A 19,023-nucleotide genomic window follows, 5' to 3' on the forward strand; every position below is an offset into this window, starting at 1 on the left:
CTTTTGGCAGAATGGTCTCTGTCGGTGGTATTAAATCATTGGACCATTATTATTGATGCATTATTATGTAACGTTAAACAGTAATTAAATGCTGTAGTTGGTTGAATTGGAAGTACCTCAAAATTGTAGACTATGCACAGTTTATTATGAGTAAATGTACTCAGTTACACACCCTTTACTACAGTACAATGTGAAAATATTCAGTTTCAAGTTATTCAAAATTATACAAATGTGCAACTACCATTATCAGTAAGCAGTACCTGGAAATATACATTGAGTGTTGTAGCTGTTCAGCTAATTTAATTACTTTATATAGTGTTGAGTAGTTTGTTGTGTAATAAATAAATATTATTCTAATAGGCTAATAATGTTTTGTATGTCAAATCCGAACCTGCAAACGAACTGTGGCTGTCAGATACATTTATTGGAGTAAAAAGTAAAACAAATTGTTTCTGAAATGTAGTCAAGTATGAAATAAAATACAATTTAGAAGTAGAATCTCACATTTGTACTTTAGTACAGCACTTGAGTAAATGTAGTTTATTTCCTCCACTGCTTCAGAAGTGTAGGCATCGTCAGTTACCATTAGTAACTGTGCAACTCCAGGGATTTGTCTCCTCTGAGGTTGTTAAAATTAGATTAAAAGAAAATATATATATATATATATATTTTTTCTACTTAGAAGGCCATATTCTGTTTGAACCCAAAATGTCTGCACAGTTGCATATAAAGTTTAGGCTAGACTAATATTATTAATAAGCCTATTATACTTGTAGAATTAGATTCCAGTAGTGGCTGCGTAGGATTGTTTTTGACTCGTGTGATCCAAACATTTCCACTAACTCCAGAGCGTTGTAAAGTCCAAAAGTAAAACTGTATTGTATTTTTTTTTAATCATACGAAATATGCTTCAGTCCACATTTGTTGGCGTTTAGCCTTTAAAAAAACCTTTTCACTGGGGTAAAAAAAAACTAAACCATTTGGTCTCCCGCGTGCAAAGACATCATGCACCCGTACTAACAGGACGGTCTAGCTGCAAGCTAACACCGCCATAAATTCAATATATTTAACCATTCATATCAGATTATGTATCTGCATTCGCTTGGCGAATCCATCAAGGCGTCATCACTATATTAATGTTGACGAAACTGAGTTATATTCATTAAAGAAAGTTGATTTAACAAAAAAAGACTAACTCATTTAATACACTTAATCATTTTATTGAAATTGAGGATTTTGTTCGAGGATTTGTATTTTTTTAGGATGATGACATCAGAAAATATGGTGGTGGGCGCTCAGCTTTTCTTAGATAAGAGTAGTGGGGGGCTTCCAGCAAAATAGGTTGGGAACCGCTGCGTTAAACCACCCAGCTTAGAGAAACTCCCAGAGTTCACCTGTCAATTCATCTGTAGACCAAATCCATGTATACAAGTCTTCAAATGTGTTTTCAGAGACAAATATCCCAAAATGCAATCAAGAAACACACAACAGAATCATGAGAATAAAAATCTTTATTAGTGTTTTATGAAGTCTGCATAATATGCCACACGCCTGAGAAGCTTATGGTCAGAAAAAAAAGAACTGCTCTATCAATACCGCCCTCTACTGGTAAAACAACTGCGACATCTACTGTACTGACTGCTTTGCAAAAAGATTACTGTTAAATACACACATACTGTACTACTGTTATGTATATGTACGTCTGGTCCACGTCAGTTTTTGTAATGTATTTTTTTTCACATTCATATGTTGTAGGCCAAGGATAAAAACAATGTAACACTGGACCCTAACACATGGTTCAGTTCCCCAAATCCAAACTTCACTAGGTGCACTTAAAGTACAATCACTAGTGCCATAAGGTAAACACATTTACATCAAAAAGAAGGGAGAGAGGGGGGGAAACATGTTAAACTCGCAACAGCCACGTAATGACAATAATGGCAGAGTTTAATAAGCTAATAAGTCTTGTTGTACATACTGTATTTTATAGACAGAACAAATACAATACACACATTAACACAGAATGTCCTAGTGTGCAGGCACATTCGCTCTTCTTTTCTCATGGAAGAAAACCGCCCTCCTCTCCTCTACTCCCATGTTTCTGTAACATTTTAAAAAGCCAATTGTATCTGGTTGACCTTAACCTGCTTGACTTAAGCACCAAAAGGTCACAAGAGGTCACGTGTGTTTTTCAATAAAAGAAGTGTAGAGATGACTGAATGAATGGCCATTACAAAGTTTTACATGCCTCTGGAATCATTAAAACCATTACAGGAAAGTAGATTTGGGGTTTCAGGTTTGTGTACTTTAAATGCACCAGATTTCTTTGGAAAAACAAAGGATAGAAACAGGCTACACATCATGTGGGGCAGTGAGTTTTTTTTTTTTTTTACCAAGACAAAGAGCTGCAATTGGAAATTAATTCAAACTAAACCTTTTGGGGTAAAACGAAGGAATGATCCATGCCCTCCATGTCACTTTAGAAACAGCTGTGGTCTTGAAAATATTACTTTAATAAAAAGTGAACGACAGAAAATTTTAAGTATATTTATATATAAAAATACATGAGAATACAAAAAAGTAGCAAAACAATGGGGATATAGGCTAAAAACAGAATGAATTCATTGATACCTTCAATTTCTCCTGGTGAGACGTTTAATGGTTCACCTCGGAGAGCCCCAGGACTCCCAGTGTCGAGTCAAAAAGAGAGAGAAAAAAGCTTTTGATAACAGCTGATATTCTCTGGTCCCTGCCCAGTGCACCTCGCAAAGCCTGGCCAAACATCTCATTAGCTTCCATACCAGGCTGTTCAGTGGGGATGTAAATCAACTAAACCAAGGACATGTAGAGTGCCATATAATGACAAAGAAATAAACTACATCCAGATCAAGTTTGCAGTTTGTTTGGGGTTTTTGGAATCACTTCTTTTTTTTTTTTTAAAACTAACATTCCTATTCGTCCATTAAGAAGCATGTCTTATAACGACACACGTCGAGAGTTACAAAAAAGGGCCATTCTGGCGAAGTCAATTCAAATTTCATAAACACACTGTGGCGTTTCCTTCGGAGGAGAACGGCCACCAAGGCCATCGTTTCTTCACCAAGCCACCTCCCCCCTGACAAAAGATGGGGCCAAGTTTCCCAGAGAAAAGTAAACTTAGGTTCAGAACAATGGTTGGGGTGGGCTGGAACAAAAATCATTTTAGCATTCAAGCTTGTGTTACTCATACAAGCAATCTTCAATACTGAGAAACTATTCACAGATATTTTTGGTATTTCCCCTACTTCCTGGACTAAAAACCAATATACATTTTTATTTGTACCACAAATAGATCTAATATTAAGGATTTGGGGAAAAGCAATTTAACAAGGTGCATGACATAGATGGGTAACAAAGTGCCAATTTTCTTTTTTTTTTTAACTGAAAAGTCTGTATGTGTGTGAGTGCAACAGTGTAGGTGCATTTGTTCTTGTGTGTGTGTGTGTGTGTGTGTGTGTAAAGTTAAAAGAGGGATGTGGAACTGGGCCACAAATACTGTGGAGAATGTTACAGAAAATTCATTCTGTGGGGTTTCCATTTTTTTTTCATGAAAGGACTCACAAGTTTAGAATTTAATGATCATGTAATGGGCTGCGTTTTTTTGGGGGGGCATTTCTTTAGCTGTTTAGGACATACTGGAGCAGCGTGCAGACGGGGAACCCATCTGGGTCAGAACCTTGTCCAGCCACTGCAGGGGACCGTTCAAATGCAGCTCGATCCAGCAAGGAGTGCTTGTGACGGTCTGCCGCCTGGAAAACAAAGACGTGCATTTTAATGTCCCGTGTCTGTGCTGACGTGGCCTTTTCACGCCTTACGACACGTGACTTGTGACACTTCATGCTACTAAGGAAGCAAAACTTCTCAAGACCAGAACATAGAATCCTTCTGTTTAGGTTGAGTTTGTGAGGCATCAGAATCAGAATCGGTTACTTAACTAAAAGTTTTAGATCAATTTTCCATGTCCTACGCTATGACAGATACAAAAGTATACACCGGTAAAAATAGTTAGAAAATTTGATAAAAGGGTCAAAACTAGTAGGGCTGTAATAGGACGATACACCTATCTTCTGATTCGATACTATCACGATTCTTGGGTGGCGATTCAATATGTATTGCGATTTTTAAGTACTGTGATTCTACTGTGATTGCGATTTATTGTGACTTTTGTTTTTTAACACTAGACCGTGGGAAAATGTTGAATCATACACTTCTAGGGGCCTTGACTTTGGAAAATATCTAAATTGATACAGCAGAAATGTTTGATTTTCAGCATGTATGTAGTCAGAGATGTCCTGAGGTCAAATATATCAGTTATTTTCAGGCATTTTATTTGTTACATTTTTTCCAGCGACCCTTAAATCAAAGAATAAAAGACATTTCCCTCACAAATTAGTGCTATGTTCTTTATTTATAAAGGACATGTCATATTTTAGACGTCTGGTGAATATAATCCAATCAGCCTTGTATATATACAGTTCCCTTTGTTAACACCTTATTTTGAAAACATGACGTAGTCACACATGTATACTTCTGCTAACTTTACCAAGTCCGTCGCTATCGCTCTCTTTATCCATCCATGGTCAGCTCCATCGGGGCCGTTTGAATGCATTTAACAGAAATGTCAGTATATGGGTGCTCTACAGTTGTAGCGTCGGCCCATTTGACCACGGAGATGAGAGTGACGGCTGGCTTCACCGCGGTAACTTACTTCTACCCCCACGTAGACTCAAATTAAGCAAATTTATTAATATTAATTCTGGTATTCAAAAAATAATTAAAAAATTGTGATACACAGGTGAATCAATTTTTCCCCCCACTCCTAACAGTTTGTAATTCAGCTTCATTCAAACTTAGAATAGACATGTATCATGTATGAATTAAGCTGTTCAAACACAGTATGGTTAGTAGTGCTCACCTGTACTCGGCTCCCCAGCCTTTGACAAAGCTCATGCGGATGGTGCACATCCTGGTGAGCTGGTAAACAGCCTCGAAGCCCTGGTTGACCGACTGAGCCAGCAGGGCTGCAAATTCCTGGTTGTTGAAGATTTTTAGATTACAACCTAAAAGGAACAAAGAGGTAAACAGGCCAGCAGTTAGTGTGGGTTTTCCTTGTGATTCTTAAAGGGGACCTATTATGTTCATTTTCAGGTGCATACTTGTATTTGAGGTTTCTACTAGAACATGTTTACATGCTTTAATGTTCAAGAAACGCTTTACTTTTCTCATACCGGCTGTGCTGCTGCACCTCTATTCACCCTCTGTCTGAAACGCACCCCCTCCCGAAAAGCCCAGTGTGCTCTGATTGGTCAGCTGACCCCCTGTTGGGATCGGTCGACCGAACCAAACTCTTTGGACTCCGCTCCATCTCCGCTCTAACTAGCTTTGTTTGAGAGCGTGCCAAACTAGCCGTTATGCAAATGTGTTATTTGGTGACATCACCACGTTACAGAAGAAAAAGCAGGACTTCAAGCGAGGCGTTTCAGGCAGTTCAGGAGCCGTATTTCTGTCGGGGGGAGCAACTCCTGGACTTTGGGCTTTGTAACTTTGCAAACATTTTAAATGCACAAAAACTATATAACACACTATAGGATAGGGAGAAAAAAAAAAATCACAAAAGCATAATAGGTTCTCTTTAAGGCCTGACATACCAGGCCGACATTTGTCCTTTGGTTGGCAGAGGTCTGTCATTGTGAGTCTATGGCTAATTATTGTTCAGAGTTTTTTTGGTGTGTTCGGCATCATTGGCTACAGTTGGCCTTAACCGGCGGCAGTTGGGTCGCATGAGCATGCTGAATCAGCACCAGAACCAGTAGGTGAGAACGTGAGCTCTGACTGTTTATCCAAGCATACTCATTCATTTAGTATGGTCATTCACACATACTGTAAAATAACATCCCATGCACATGGGAACAGTTTGGAATGATTGACAGAGTACAGATCAGTGGCAGATCAGTGGATTTTACTGTGAGGTTTCTATAGACTCTGTGATACGTTTGATAAAGGTTTTTGCTGTGACTCTGGGTCCCCATTAGAATCATTTGCCGATATGAATCCAAGCTGACTATAGCTGCCGTCCACCACAAAGGAGCAAACTACAAACCTTTCAGAGACACCTTTCAAGCCAACAGGATGTGGATTTTTTTATTAAAAATTAGGGTGGTCAATTGATTAAAATATTTAATCGCAATTAATTGCATGATTGTTCATAGTTAATTAATCCCAAATTAATCACACATTTTATATCTGTTCAAAATGTACCTTAAAAGGGAGATTTGTCAAGAATTGTATATTCTTATCAACATGGGAGTGAGCAAATATGCTTGCTTTATGCAAATGTATGTATATATGTATTACTGGAAATCAACAAACAACACAAAACAATGACAGATATTTTCCAGAAACCCTCACAGGTACTGCATTTAGCATAAAAAATATGCTCAAATCATAACATGGCAAACTGCAGCCCAACAGGCAACAACAGCTGTCAGTGTGTCAGTGTGCTGACTTGACTATGACTTGCCCCAAACAATGTGATCATCATAAAGTGGGCATGTCTGTAAAGGGGAGACTCGTGGGTACCCATAGAACCCATTTACATTCACATATCTTGAGGTCAGAGGTCAAGGGACCCCTTTGAAAATGGTCATACCAGTTTTTCCTCGCAAAATTTAGCACAAGTTTGGAGCGTTATTTAGCTTCAATAGCTTTAAAACTGAGCCCGCTACAACCTAAGAAAATCGCAAGTTGCGGTAATGCGTTAAAGAAATTAGTGGCGTTAAAACGGCGTTGACTTTGACAGGCTTATTAAAAAAGACATTTTTGGTCATGTATAACTTCAAATTCTTCATTCGGGGAACAATATGGTGGGTCTGCTGGGTATGTATGGCCTGCTTCAGCATCATCATGGAAAGAGCTACGCCTACTGTATATTCATGACCAGAAGCTATCCAGTCTATACCTTTTCTTTTGTTCAGTGGGTACCTTATTTCCCTAATTTGCTACTCAAGTGACATCTTCAGCACCTTACCTGGAGGAATTTTACACACTGTCGCTGGATGCCAGCCATACCGCTGGTTGCAGTTTGGACTCTGGACAAAGATAGCGCTATCACTCAGGCACTCAGCAAATACCTCCCCTCCAATGTAGTAGAGTCTAACTCCTCTTCCTGTAAAACACAGACAGACAGAAGCTGGAACGAGATCTGACTTGGAGAAGACGCGTAGGACTGGATCAGTGGCACATTTTTGAAAGCTGAAACAAACTGTAAAGAGGCTAAGAGGTGGTCTGTAGACGATTAGTTACTGTAAAAGCCCCGACACACCAAGCCGACGGTCGGTCGCAGGACAGTTTTGGACTGTCGGTGAGCATCCGTTGGCCGAGTTTTTTCGGGGTGTCCCGAATCGTCGGCTCTAGCCTGCCCGTGTCGGACGTTTTACGGCCAATTCAGCATGTTGAATCGGCGGCGGTTCCCGTCGGTTAGAGAAATCACTCCAGTGCACGAGAAGAGAAACGGACGTGAGGAAAGCAAGGGTTCAGAGGGTTCTTCTCATTTTTCATCTTCATCTCATCGGATCATTCCAATACACGGATATTTTCACAACGACGTGGCCGTCTGGAATGAAGCTAAGTAGTGAGTGAGAGTGGTGTGAAAATGATCGGCTGACACCGCTTTGTTTCATGTACGTATCATAATAACAGCTTGTATATCCGCAGTCCTCGGTCTTCCAGTTTCCCTTTTTGAATGACAAATACAGACTACCGCTATGTGCTGGTTGGGAGAATTATTTCCTCTCACGCAGGCGCAGAATGTACGTGGTAGATGGCTGTTGGCTGTAACCTTTGCGGTTCGAGTGCAACTTTTTGGCCAAGACAAAGGCGACGTGAGGCGACGCAACTGGTGGCCGTCGTCGCTGCTAGTTCTTTGAGGTCGGTTTGGTGTGTCTGGGACATAAAGCTACCTGAGGCTGTGCCATACCTATGTGCCTCCGGGTCATCTCCACAGTGGCGTTCCTGTTGACGTTAGACAGCAGGCCCAGGCAGAAACGCTCAGAGTTTGATGGATCTGTGAAGCCGTCTACCGTCAGCGAGGGCTGAGAGGCGTGGAACGTCTCCCCCACGCGCTGGTTCAGCTCGTAATAGGCTATAGAGCACCAGAAGGCTGGCTCAGAGTAAGTCACCGGCTGCAGGTCTACAGTAGAGGATCATGTCAGTGAGGTTTATCCGCTGTGATGTATTAACATACAGTATGCTTTATTTGTTCTGTATTGTTTTGGCATCTTACCCATGCTGTGATTGACAGGAGACAGAGTGCTGGGGGAGAGCTCTGCCGGAGAACCTGACAGAAGAAAAACAGGAAGTCATTGATATGGATGGGTTCACAGGAGACCAGAACATGGGGACCAGGTGGATCAGATCAAAGACGTGAAAGATGAAAGTGGCGGCTGCCTTGCAAAGGAATGGCATAATGGTATTGTAAACCTGCTCATTTTGCATTAGAGTGATGAAGAGATGCTGTTTACTGTTACTGTAACAAAAGCCTCGTCTGGACATCTTGCTTTGTTGAGATTATACAGTTTGAACTATAACTTACTTGATAGCACAAAGAACTGAATGGATGATCTATAAAACAGAGAGTAGCTTACTGCTGCTGCTGTTATGGTTAACATTAACAGCACATCAAAGATGCAAACACACTCCAGTCAGGAGACGCAGGGAGCATACAGTATACTAGTTTATTCCATTTCCAGAAAAGTTCCTGGAGAAACTCAAAAGAGTCTTACAAGCGTTTTCCCTAATGCATGTTAATAACAGCTTTGGACCAGGTAATTCACAGAGCTGCAAACTCTCTAGGCAAACTATTTGGTATTGTCATCGATCTTTGATCCAAGATTGGTTTCTAATGCAGGATAGATCAGATCAGTACTAATTCACTGGGGAAATATAAATATAACTTTTATAAATGCCAGTGCCAAAAATGATATCTGCAGTTCATCATTCCAGATCTCTAAAAAAAGGATCTGGTCAATAAAACGTGATACAGCAAAGGATGGTGTTAAGGATGAAGCCTCTTCACTGAATATTGTCAACGTATGCATCTTTAGCACATTTATTCCCTGAAAACATGAATTAGACTTTGACCTGGCTGGCTGGGGAGGGAAGGCTGACTCACGAGGAAAAGGAGAAGGAGTTGCTAGTATAAGGTACCTGTGTCCATACTTTGATTCATTTGTTGATCGCTGGCCTCCCCATCCTCACTGATGTAGCCTGGTGGAGGCGTTTCTGTTGAAATGAAGTGAGGAGAAGAAAATGAGCTGTGACGTTATCATCATTTAATATGGCTGTTTAACCAACTGAAATCATGCTAACAGTTTTAGTAATATCACTTTTTTTCCTGAAGTGAATTTACAGCTAAACCCAGGAAATGGAAAATAGAGTTGTTCTGATACCGATACCTGTGTTGGAAATGCGTCCGATACTACCCAAAATCTGGGATCGGGTATCGGCGAGTACGCCAGTCTATGCACCGATCCGATACCATCATTTATTAACCCAGAAATAAAATCAACTTGTTTAATCTAGGGATGCTAATTTTGAAAAATGTTCTTAACCAATAACCGACCCTCGTTAACCAATTATTAACCGTTAACCGACAAGATTTTGGTGTACCAGCTGCAGGAGCACAACAGATATTGGTTGACGGGAGTCCCCAGTTCACCGTCCGGGAGCGTTAACTTAGCAGCTACGATGCTGCATGTAGTGTCGCGGACATGCAGCCACTTTCCCAGTAAAAGTCTCCACCACACATTTAGTTTAGTTTAGCAGGTTGTCAGCTGTGTCTGCCCGGCGTAACGATACTTTGTCTGCCCGGCGTAACTTTAGCGATTGTCCAACAAACAGTGTGTGTATTTGTGCTATGTTAGCAGCTCTAGCATTGCCGGAGGCTTCGTGCTCGTTGCCGCCACACGTAGTCTGAGTAACTTTAGTGAGTTTCCATCAGACCGTGTGTGTGTGTTGGCGGTGAGTGTGAGGTTGTTGGTGGCGTTCTAGCTGTGATCGTAGGTGTAGCAGTGTGTGTACAGTTTATTTGTCGGTGAATAAATGCTATGAAACTACAACTCCTCCGCTCCGCTCAAGCGAGCTGGAGAGATATCCATGGAGAGACCAGAGCCGACTTCCTGTATCCTGCAACTCCGGCTCCGCCTCTTAAGGTGGGCTGTTAAGGTGGACCAGCTTTTCTCCTTAAAGTGACGAGCTGCTCCTCTGTGTTTTTCTCAGCTTTTTAATTAATTATTAATATTTCTTTTAACCGTTTTAACCGATTGCGTAAATCAGTTAAGATGCCTAATGTCGGTTAACAGTTAAACAGTTAATTATTAACATCCCTAGTTTAATCGGAAATCAATTATTCTTCGCCGCTCCAAAACAGTAGCCTGCACTGTGCTGTCGTCCTGGATGTGTCATGGCTGCCACTGGAAACTACTGTTTTAGAGCAACAAAGAAGAACTGATTGCAGGTAGTTTGTCACGTAACGATAGCAAACAACAGCAGTGCGGTGCTGGCAGAGAGTGTAACGGTAGTCAGAGCGAGGACAATGTCAACCATTTGGCAATATTTCACAGTGGAAACTCTGTTCATGTTTTAGAAAGGGATTAACCTGAGCCAGGCCATACATAAAGATAGCAATCATATCACATTGATCATATCGATACATGGTAAGTAGTAAACAGCTGTTAAATAATAATGACGATATATTTTTTTATCACACTGGTATCGGATCGGTACTCGGTATCGGATCGGTACTCGGTATCGGCCGATACTGCAGGTTCAGGTATCAGAATCATATTGGGAAGGAAAAAATCGTATCGGAACATCTCCAATGGAGAATAAGTTTCTCTTTGATTAATACAATCAGTATGAGAAAAACACAACAACTTTTCATATACAAATTAGATAGGGTTGGGCAATATTTTAAAATTTTCCAACCGGCCATCGTCAGCCCAACAACCGCTATTACCGATATATTCGTGCAGGTGTGTGTGCACGCTGCGCAACCCCCCTTCTCTCTCTTTGCCCGCTGAGCAGCGGCAGAGCGGCTCTCGTTCTTCGGAGGCAGATCATTAAATTAGCAAAATAAAATGCCAAAAAAAACTCCGATGTACGCAGTTAATCGCAGTTAATCGTCGATAACCGATATATTTGTCCAGTTGCCCAACCCTACTAGATACCATGTCATACATTGCATACAGGAACTTAGAACAGTTTCTCCACTTTCAGATTTCATTTCGCACATTAAGCCTTCAGTACATTAGTCCCTCCCATCCAGTGCAGAGATAATGAACTCACCTGGTATATAGTTGTTTGGAGGTTCGATTCCTGCGGGGAAGTTTGTGTTCTCAGGTATGGAATGAGTGTAGTCATCCAGAGGTGGCAGCTCTGGCAGGATTTCTGAGTGTCTTGGCACAAGAACAGGAGGCAGCACTACAGTGTTGGGTAGAAGAGATGAGTAAAGTTCTTATCAGTTATATGCTCTAAAACAATATACTGTCAGTGGGGTTTGGACAGTTTTAATGCAAAAAATTAACAAGCGCTTTGAAACAAGTTTCATTATTGTGGGGAAAAAAAACTTTACAACAGCAATAAGACAATGATGAAACACGCAAGAAACTTAAACTGAAATCTTAAACCGATTAACGGCTTATTAGAAATGAAGCTGGTTTCATATTGTCCACCCCTGAAGCTCTTAAAGGAATAGTTCGACATTTTGGGAGATGCACTTTAGAGCTCGCCTGATATTAAAAACAATAGTCTGGAGCAGGAAAAAGCCGATAACCGATCAACCGGCCGATTTCTTCTTTACTTCTGCAGCAGCCTAGTCGGCTACTTTTGCATACGCTGTTTTTAATAAATAATGTTTTTGTCACTCCGAATTTAATAAATCGTAAAAGAGTATCCTGAAGTGTGATTTGGTGGATTACATCGTTGAAATATGTTCTATTCATTTACATTGGGCGATGCTCTGTTCGGTGGTTTATGACTAGCCAGGATTACTTCTCTTGTGCGTCTTGTTATATTGTTAATGTCACTTTTACAAACCACGAATAGACAGTTACGTGGTTGGATTATTTGGAAGAGAAAATGCTAAATTGGTGAGTTAAAGTAACAGTGAATGATTTCTTTTCCTCGTGGTCTGCTTGTCTTGTATTGTGGACAAAGAGCTGGTGGAAGCTGAGCAGCCGTCGGCTTCTATCGGAGCCCAGTTCCGCAGATAACGATAGTTTGCAAAATGTCCTATCGGCGCTGACTAACATCTAATGCACCTTTTGCTTTCTTGCCGAGAGTTAGATATGAAGATTGGCACCACTTAGTTTGTTAAACACTGTATAATGCTACAGCAGTCAGTAGGGATGTAACGATTCATCTACTACATTGATGTATCGATTTATATTCCTACGATCCAACTACATCGATACGTACTCGGTAAGTTGTCCTTCACGGGAGACATATATCGATATAAAATCCATTTGAAACATAAAAATCGATTGTATGGATACTAAGGATTTGCACCTTGTATTTAAAGACGACAAACGTCATATGAAAGTTGTTTTTTAGCACTTTTATTAGTAAAGATATGTTAAACGTTACTCCGGTTCACTCTACAGACATGCGCCAGCTCTGCCCTCTGCAGCGCGAGCGCGCATTCATGGCGTGCATGCAGACGAACGCGCACTGGACTCCTCGCTCTCTCACCCGGTAGAGGAGCCAACAGAGTTTCAGGCGCTATCAATCCACTTGACGATGGCGGCTTCACCCGCTGCCTTTTTTTCATTCAGAGAAAATGACTTTCCTTTCCCCTTTGTGATATCTATGTGCATCACGCAGCATCAGCCGCCTCACGTAACCAGCCGGAGAGCAGACGGTGCGCGAGGCAAATTATCATGACGGGAGTAAAGTAAAAAACAAAACAGAAATTCAACTAACGTTAGTCTAACATAGTTTTAAAATGTTTTTCCAGATGTTTTCATAAATGAAAAGAGCCCAAATGAACACTGTAGGTGGACTACTTGATTACTATCAGCAGATTATTTAAACAGCATTTGTAGATGAATGATTCTGTCCCAAGCTGTTTGATCACTATCAGCTGTTTGATCACTATCAGCGGTTGATCTCTGTATTATTGATCTACTGTTTATATTGAAAATGAGAACAGAAGCAACAGGTTAAATTACTGTTCATTTAACTTGAACAGAAGTTGGTTTATTGTATTTTTTGTTAAATATTGCACTGCTTTGTATCTTGAGAGCTGAAGCAGCAGGTCCAGCAGTTGCACTTTTTTTTATTATTTTCTAATAAAGGCTGTATGTATTTGCCATTATTCGTTGTTTACTTGTTTTATATCCATAATTAATTAATCCCTGATTCCCTTAAAAGAAAAACTTTGAGGAATCCTGACCTGCTCTGTCCAGTATCACATATTTATTTCACAGTCACACTGATTGAATCTTTGGCAAAAAAAAGTTACTGTATCAATTTCAAATCATTGAATCGTATCGTATCGCTCTAGATGAGCAAAATATAATCCTTAAATCGTATCGTATCGTTGTAAAATCGTTACACCCCTAGCAGTCAGCTTAGCATAAAGACTGGAAACAGAGAAACAGCTAGCCTGGCTATATCCAAAGGTATAAATATCTGCTTACCAGCCCCTCTAAAGCTCACCAATTCATTCATTATATCTGGTTTGCTTAATCTATACAAAAACTCAAGTGTTTTGACAACATGTGGTTTCACGGGGTGGTATGTATCAGACTATTTCTTGGCAGGTGTAGGGACTTGCATGGCAACCTGAAGATAATCACAAGACTCCAGGAAGTCACTGCGCCCAGCCAAAAAACAGTCCCACACATAACCCCCCAGAAAAAACACTCAATGTTGTTTTTTTCTACAGATAAACACTAGATATAACAGGTTAATGAGTGAGCCTTTAAAAGAGGCTGGTGTACCGTAGAGCTGAGCCAGACTAGCTGCCCTCCCCCTTTTCCAGTCTTTATGCTAAGCTAAGCTACACGGCTGCTGACTGTAGCGTCATATTTAGCATACAGACATGAGAATGCTATTGATCTTCTCATTGAACTCTTAGCAAGAAATCCAATGAGCGTATTCCCACAAAAATGTCGAATTACTCCTTTAAGTAAACAAACAAGAAGGCTTCCCATCACATTAAAAGGTGTGCATCACAGACTGACACATGTTCACATCTCTAAGACCAAACTTGTCCTCATAAGACCAGACTAACACTTTGGTTACTGGGAAGTTCAACAAAATCCTACATAGACAAATGACTAATGTGTTAGAAATGTTGCTGCTTTGCATTCAGTTTAGCTTAAAGGCCCTGACACACCACGCCGACGGTCGGCCGTTGGACAGTTTGGGACCGTCGGTGAGCGTCTAGTTTTTGCGGTGTGTCCCGCACCGTTGGCTCTAGTTTGCCCTAGTTTGCCCTAGTTTGCCCTAGTTTGCCCATGTCAAAGTTTTTCTGCCGATTCAGCATGTTGAATCGCCAGTGGTGCCCATCGGTAAGAGAGATCACTCTAATTGGCTGTTCAGCTTAAGCGAATCAGTGCACGAGAAGAGAAACGGATGTGAGGGAAGCAAGCCAACGAGTAAAGTCAAGAGGAAAAACAAAGGAGGCTCTTCTCATTATTCATCTCATCTGATCATTCTAATACACGGATATTTTCACAACGACGTGGCCGTCTGGAATAAAGCTGTGGTGAGTGAGAGTGGTGTGAAAATAGACATGTTCATATATGTATCATAACAACGGCTTGTATATCCACCGTCCTCGGTCTTCCGGTTACCCTTTTTGAATGATGAATACAGACTAGCGCCGCCTGCTGGTGTGGAGAGTGATTTCCTCTCACGCATGCGCAGAACGTAAGTGCTAACTGGCCGTCGGCTGTAGTCTTTGCGGTGTGTTCGAGCGCCGCTTTTTGGCCAAGACAAAGGCAACGTGAGGTGACACAACTGGTGGCCTCAGTCGCCGCTAGTTCTTTGATGTCTGGTTGGTGTGTCTGGGCCGTTACAAGTCTCAGTGGGAGTCAATAGATTATAGCGATAATCCAACAACAATGCAGCAGACGCTGAAATACGAGGAGATGTGCATGTATTAGGTAACAAATGTCCACTGGACAGAGTAATCTCACCTGGGGTCTCCACCCTCTGGTAGTGGTAGGGGTTGATGCAGACCTCATCCTTCTTTAGGTGGAAGGCATACTCACAGGCCTCGATGGCGCGCAGCTCGTGGTGGCTGTGAAGGTCCGGCCATCGCCACAAGCGACAGTAGATAACATGGGGAAGCCCCTTCCTGTGGGAGACCTGCAGGCGGCCATCCAGAGATCTGATTGAACAGCAAACAGTAGATGGTGGTGAGATGGGTGGAAGATACACAGGGGAGAGGGGGGAAACACATAATAAGACCAGGTAGGGGAGGGAAATGGAGATGGATTGGATTGAGTGGAGACGAGAACGAGTAAACAAAGATGTTCTCAATGTCCGTCCACTAAAACATTGTAATGACAACTCTCCCACATCAAAGTTGTATGCAACACCATACAAGAGTTGAGGATAGTCACCTGGTTTGGTCAGGGTAGCTGTATAGGCCTGATGTATCCCACTGTTCTATCGTATTTGGTGTACTCAGTCCCCATATTTCAGAGCAATTGCTGTGCACAGAGAAAACAACAAAACAAAAACAAAAAACAAATGATAAACATGGGACATGGCTCATTCAGAAATATCAGTATGGGTTTTAATGTCAACATTAAAAGGCCTCTTTTATTAGAGTCTCATGGCAAAATAAAGACATCAAATTCATTTTCAGCGGTGGAAATGAAAGATGGGAACTTCAAATAAGAGAAGCCTTTTTGACAGAATTAAGGTAAAAGAACCAAACACAACATGGAATCTGCTAAAACACACAATGAGTGAGACAAAGAGCATTCTTCAAACAGTGGCATCGCATCAAACACTTAAAATGACTTTTTCCACTACAGTGTGTTATGTCAGAACTTATCTGGAGACATTCAAACAAACACTGAAGACACACAATGGCAACAAAAGAAGGGAAAAGGGAGGAGGCAACCTTGGAAGAAAAAAAAAATCCATCTTCAGATACTCTTAAAAAAGAAAATGGACAAAAAATAAGAAATTAAAATGAGGACAAATGAGAGTAGTTGCTTCTGAATAATAACAGGACAATAACAAAATCTACATGTTAAATGCTGCAAATACACAACACGTACTAGAATTAATTACTCTGGTGGGATCTCAACTACCATTCAAAATTGTTTTATTCAACTGTCTGGCTCATGACAGGGCAGGAAACAAACTTTTGCCCACCAGCCATAGCAGCTGGTAGATTCAATTCAACAGCTATTTTTTTTAGAGTAGAACCAATCTAAATGTTAAATGGGTACCTAACAAAGTGGCAAGCAGGGTAGATGAGCTCCCCATCACAATCAAATGTACCAACATATGTATGGCTGGTGGCAATGCCCCAATCTGGCATCATTTTGTGTTTGTAACCCACCCTCTGTCATATAGATATCCGCTACTAGTCCAGCCCTCTACCAGAAACTATTTCATTCAGATCGAGCCAGCCACTGTATCTCTACAAACATAACAGTGTGGCCTAGAACAATTCTCAGGCGATAACAACCAGGCCGCTATCTATAGACATACAAACATCTCACGTGGTACTTGGCGGCACATCAGTGAGGAATGAATCTGTTAACACAGTGTTCTAACTGAACGTGAGTCTGGGCCATCAAGGCTGGCTGGCTGATAAAGAGAACATCTTCTCTCACCCTTTTAACAGCTCTCTCCCCGTGAGTGTAATAAAAACTATCTAACTGTAAGTACAGTTGTAAACAAACAGTGATTTGATTCATGTTCTACTATTATGTATCCCTAAAACAAACCTTTTGACATTGCCATCAGTTTTACATTGCAGGAAATTATGAAAACCGAATTAAGAAAAGAGAAGTGCAAGATCTGCATCTGCCACCAGCCCAAGAGAGAGGTCTCGACTAAGTGCACTTGCATAGACATGTGTAACAGCAGCAGTTTGTCTCTGAACCTAGTTTGAACAGCAATCAAGGGTTGGGCAGTATACCTGGGGATGGTGACACACTTGGTGTTGCAGTTCTGTGTGGTGATAGCTTTCTCCAGCTCATCTAGCTGGCCTGTCTTCTTTAGTTTCTTCACTAAGCTCTTCACAGCCTTCTCGCACCATTTCTCCTCTTGCCCGTTCTGTTCTCCACCGCCTGCTCCGCCCGGGCCACTGGACGACTTCTTCCAGCCCAAAAGCCTCTTCACCACAGGAGGGGTGAACGGCAAGATGGAGGACATCTTAGCTGGACAAGCCGGGGAGTCTCCAGAGGACTCAACACACAGCTCTCTCACTCACACACACACAGACAGAGGGGACCTGGAGCTACAGTGTGGGCCCTTGCTCTGACGGGGCCCCTCTAGTGACCAGTGAGTCACAGGGTGGAAGCCAGTGCTAGCAGGGGGGGGATACTCAAAAGAGATGGACACCTTGGGAGAAAGTCACAAATAAAGTGCATCATTACAAAACATGGTACAGCAAAAACAACCATATATATATATATATATATATATATATATATATATAGCATCATCAAATCAATAAAAGACATGTAACTGAGCTTTTTACTCAGTGAAACTAAGAATATTAAATGAAATAGTAAGACTGTTTTGACAGCAGCATCACATCATTTACATAACTGCCTCTAGTGTGAAGTTAAGCATTGAGTGAACAATCAGAGCTGTCCACTCCACTTGACGTTTGCTTGTCACAAACACTGCTCGACATTGAAGCTAGCTAGCATGCAAACTTGTAAAGTGATCAGACGGGCTGTGTGGGCCTCATACTGTCCCATTCAGCCTATAGAAGCAATCCCGATCAGCTACAGAGCATACAGAACAACACAGTGATCTATATGTTGTGATCATGGACCAGGAGAGTGTTTAGTGACAGGCCCCCTCAGTGCTAACACACACACTGGCTTGTGAAGGCCGGCTGCTGGCTAGCTGCTGGGGGGCCTGCTGGACTCAGATCACAACAATAAGTTCACCAGTGTTTGCTCGCTCAGTGTCTCAACAGCATAATGCTGACATGATCTCAACGTTAGCTGCAAACTAGAGTTAATGTAAGTGAGCAGATCGATAGTTCATGGAGGAGTGCTCCTCTAGCTAGGTCAGCTAACGCTAGCTAGCTTCACTGAGCTAGCTGCTAGCTGCTAGCTGCTAGCCTCCAGCTTGTTATCAGAGATCCTTTTGTTGTGATCCAGTAAAAACAGTCAGGTCGCTGCTCTGCTCCCTACCGCCAGCTATAATTAACCTAATAATACATCATGTAGCTTCATGAATATAAACCGTGTAATGTTTCATTTCCACGGAGCTGTTGAATGTTTGTGACTTTTATAATAAAAAGTGAGTAGTTAGCATGTTGGACGAACTCTTCCACTCTGAGCTCTGAGCTGCCGCTGGCTGCTGACGGACCATCGGTACATCTCTCACTAAACACGCTAAAAGTCCAGAAAACAGATGAAAGCATCTCAATAGTTACCCCAGCTTTAGAGTCCGAAGCTCCGCTATGTGAGTAGAAGATGCGCTCAGCCCTCTGGACACCTTGTTGACATAGAAGCGCTGATCTGTGTTGTGCTGCAGCTGGTTGTGAGCAGACTGGTGGATCCTCTCAGGCTGCTAGCAGAGCTACTGGAGCTAGCTGGCTAGGTCAGGTTAGGTTGACCGGAACAACAACACTAACATGCTGGCTTAATGCCTCCCTATTCAAACACTGATTGGAGGATTATAAGAAGACACGCTCTGGATACTGGCTGATGGCCTTGACAATCCTTATTGTTTATTTGACAGCATGGCTTTATATCTGTCATTCAG

At 41.6% G+C, this 19,023-nt stretch overlaps 1 protein-coding gene across 2 annotated transcripts; it reads right to left on the reverse strand.

Moving 5' to 3' along the window:
* Positions 1-1,493: 1,493 nt before the first annotated feature.
* LOC119492370 (mothers against decapentaplegic homolog 2) lies at positions 1,494-18,910 on the reverse strand. 2 transcript variants are annotated; one of them, XM_037776773.1, is made up of 11 exons: positions 18,692-18,910; positions 17,213-17,637; positions 15,672-15,761; positions 15,243-15,436; positions 11,383-11,517; positions 9,256-9,318; positions 8,321-8,374; positions 8,015-8,227; positions 7,067-7,204; positions 4,955-5,099; positions 1,494-3,788 (listed from the first exon to the last, which is right to left on the reverse strand). In XM_037776773.1, exons 2-11 carry the CDS (start codon positions 17,446-17,448, stop codon positions 3,665-3,667), a joined length of 1,392 nt encoding a protein of 463 aa, XP_037632701.1. In that variant the 5' UTR covers positions 17,449-17,637; positions 18,692-18,910; the 3' UTR covers positions 1,494-3,664. The 2 variants fall into 2 exon arrangements, with proteins under 2 accessions (XP_037632701.1, XP_037632700.1); XM_037776772.1 differs by having other exon boundaries at positions 9,244-9,318; positions 18,692-18,909.
* Positions 18,911-19,023: the final 113 nt, after the last annotated feature.

Source organism: Sebastes umbrosus, chromosome 8 (assembly GCF_015220745.1).
Source record: "Sebastes umbrosus isolate fSebUmb1 chromosome 8, fSebUmb1.pri, whole genome shotgun sequence".
Classification (NCBI taxonomy): Eukaryota; Metazoa; Chordata; class Actinopteri; order Perciformes; family Sebastidae; genus Sebastes; species Sebastes umbrosus.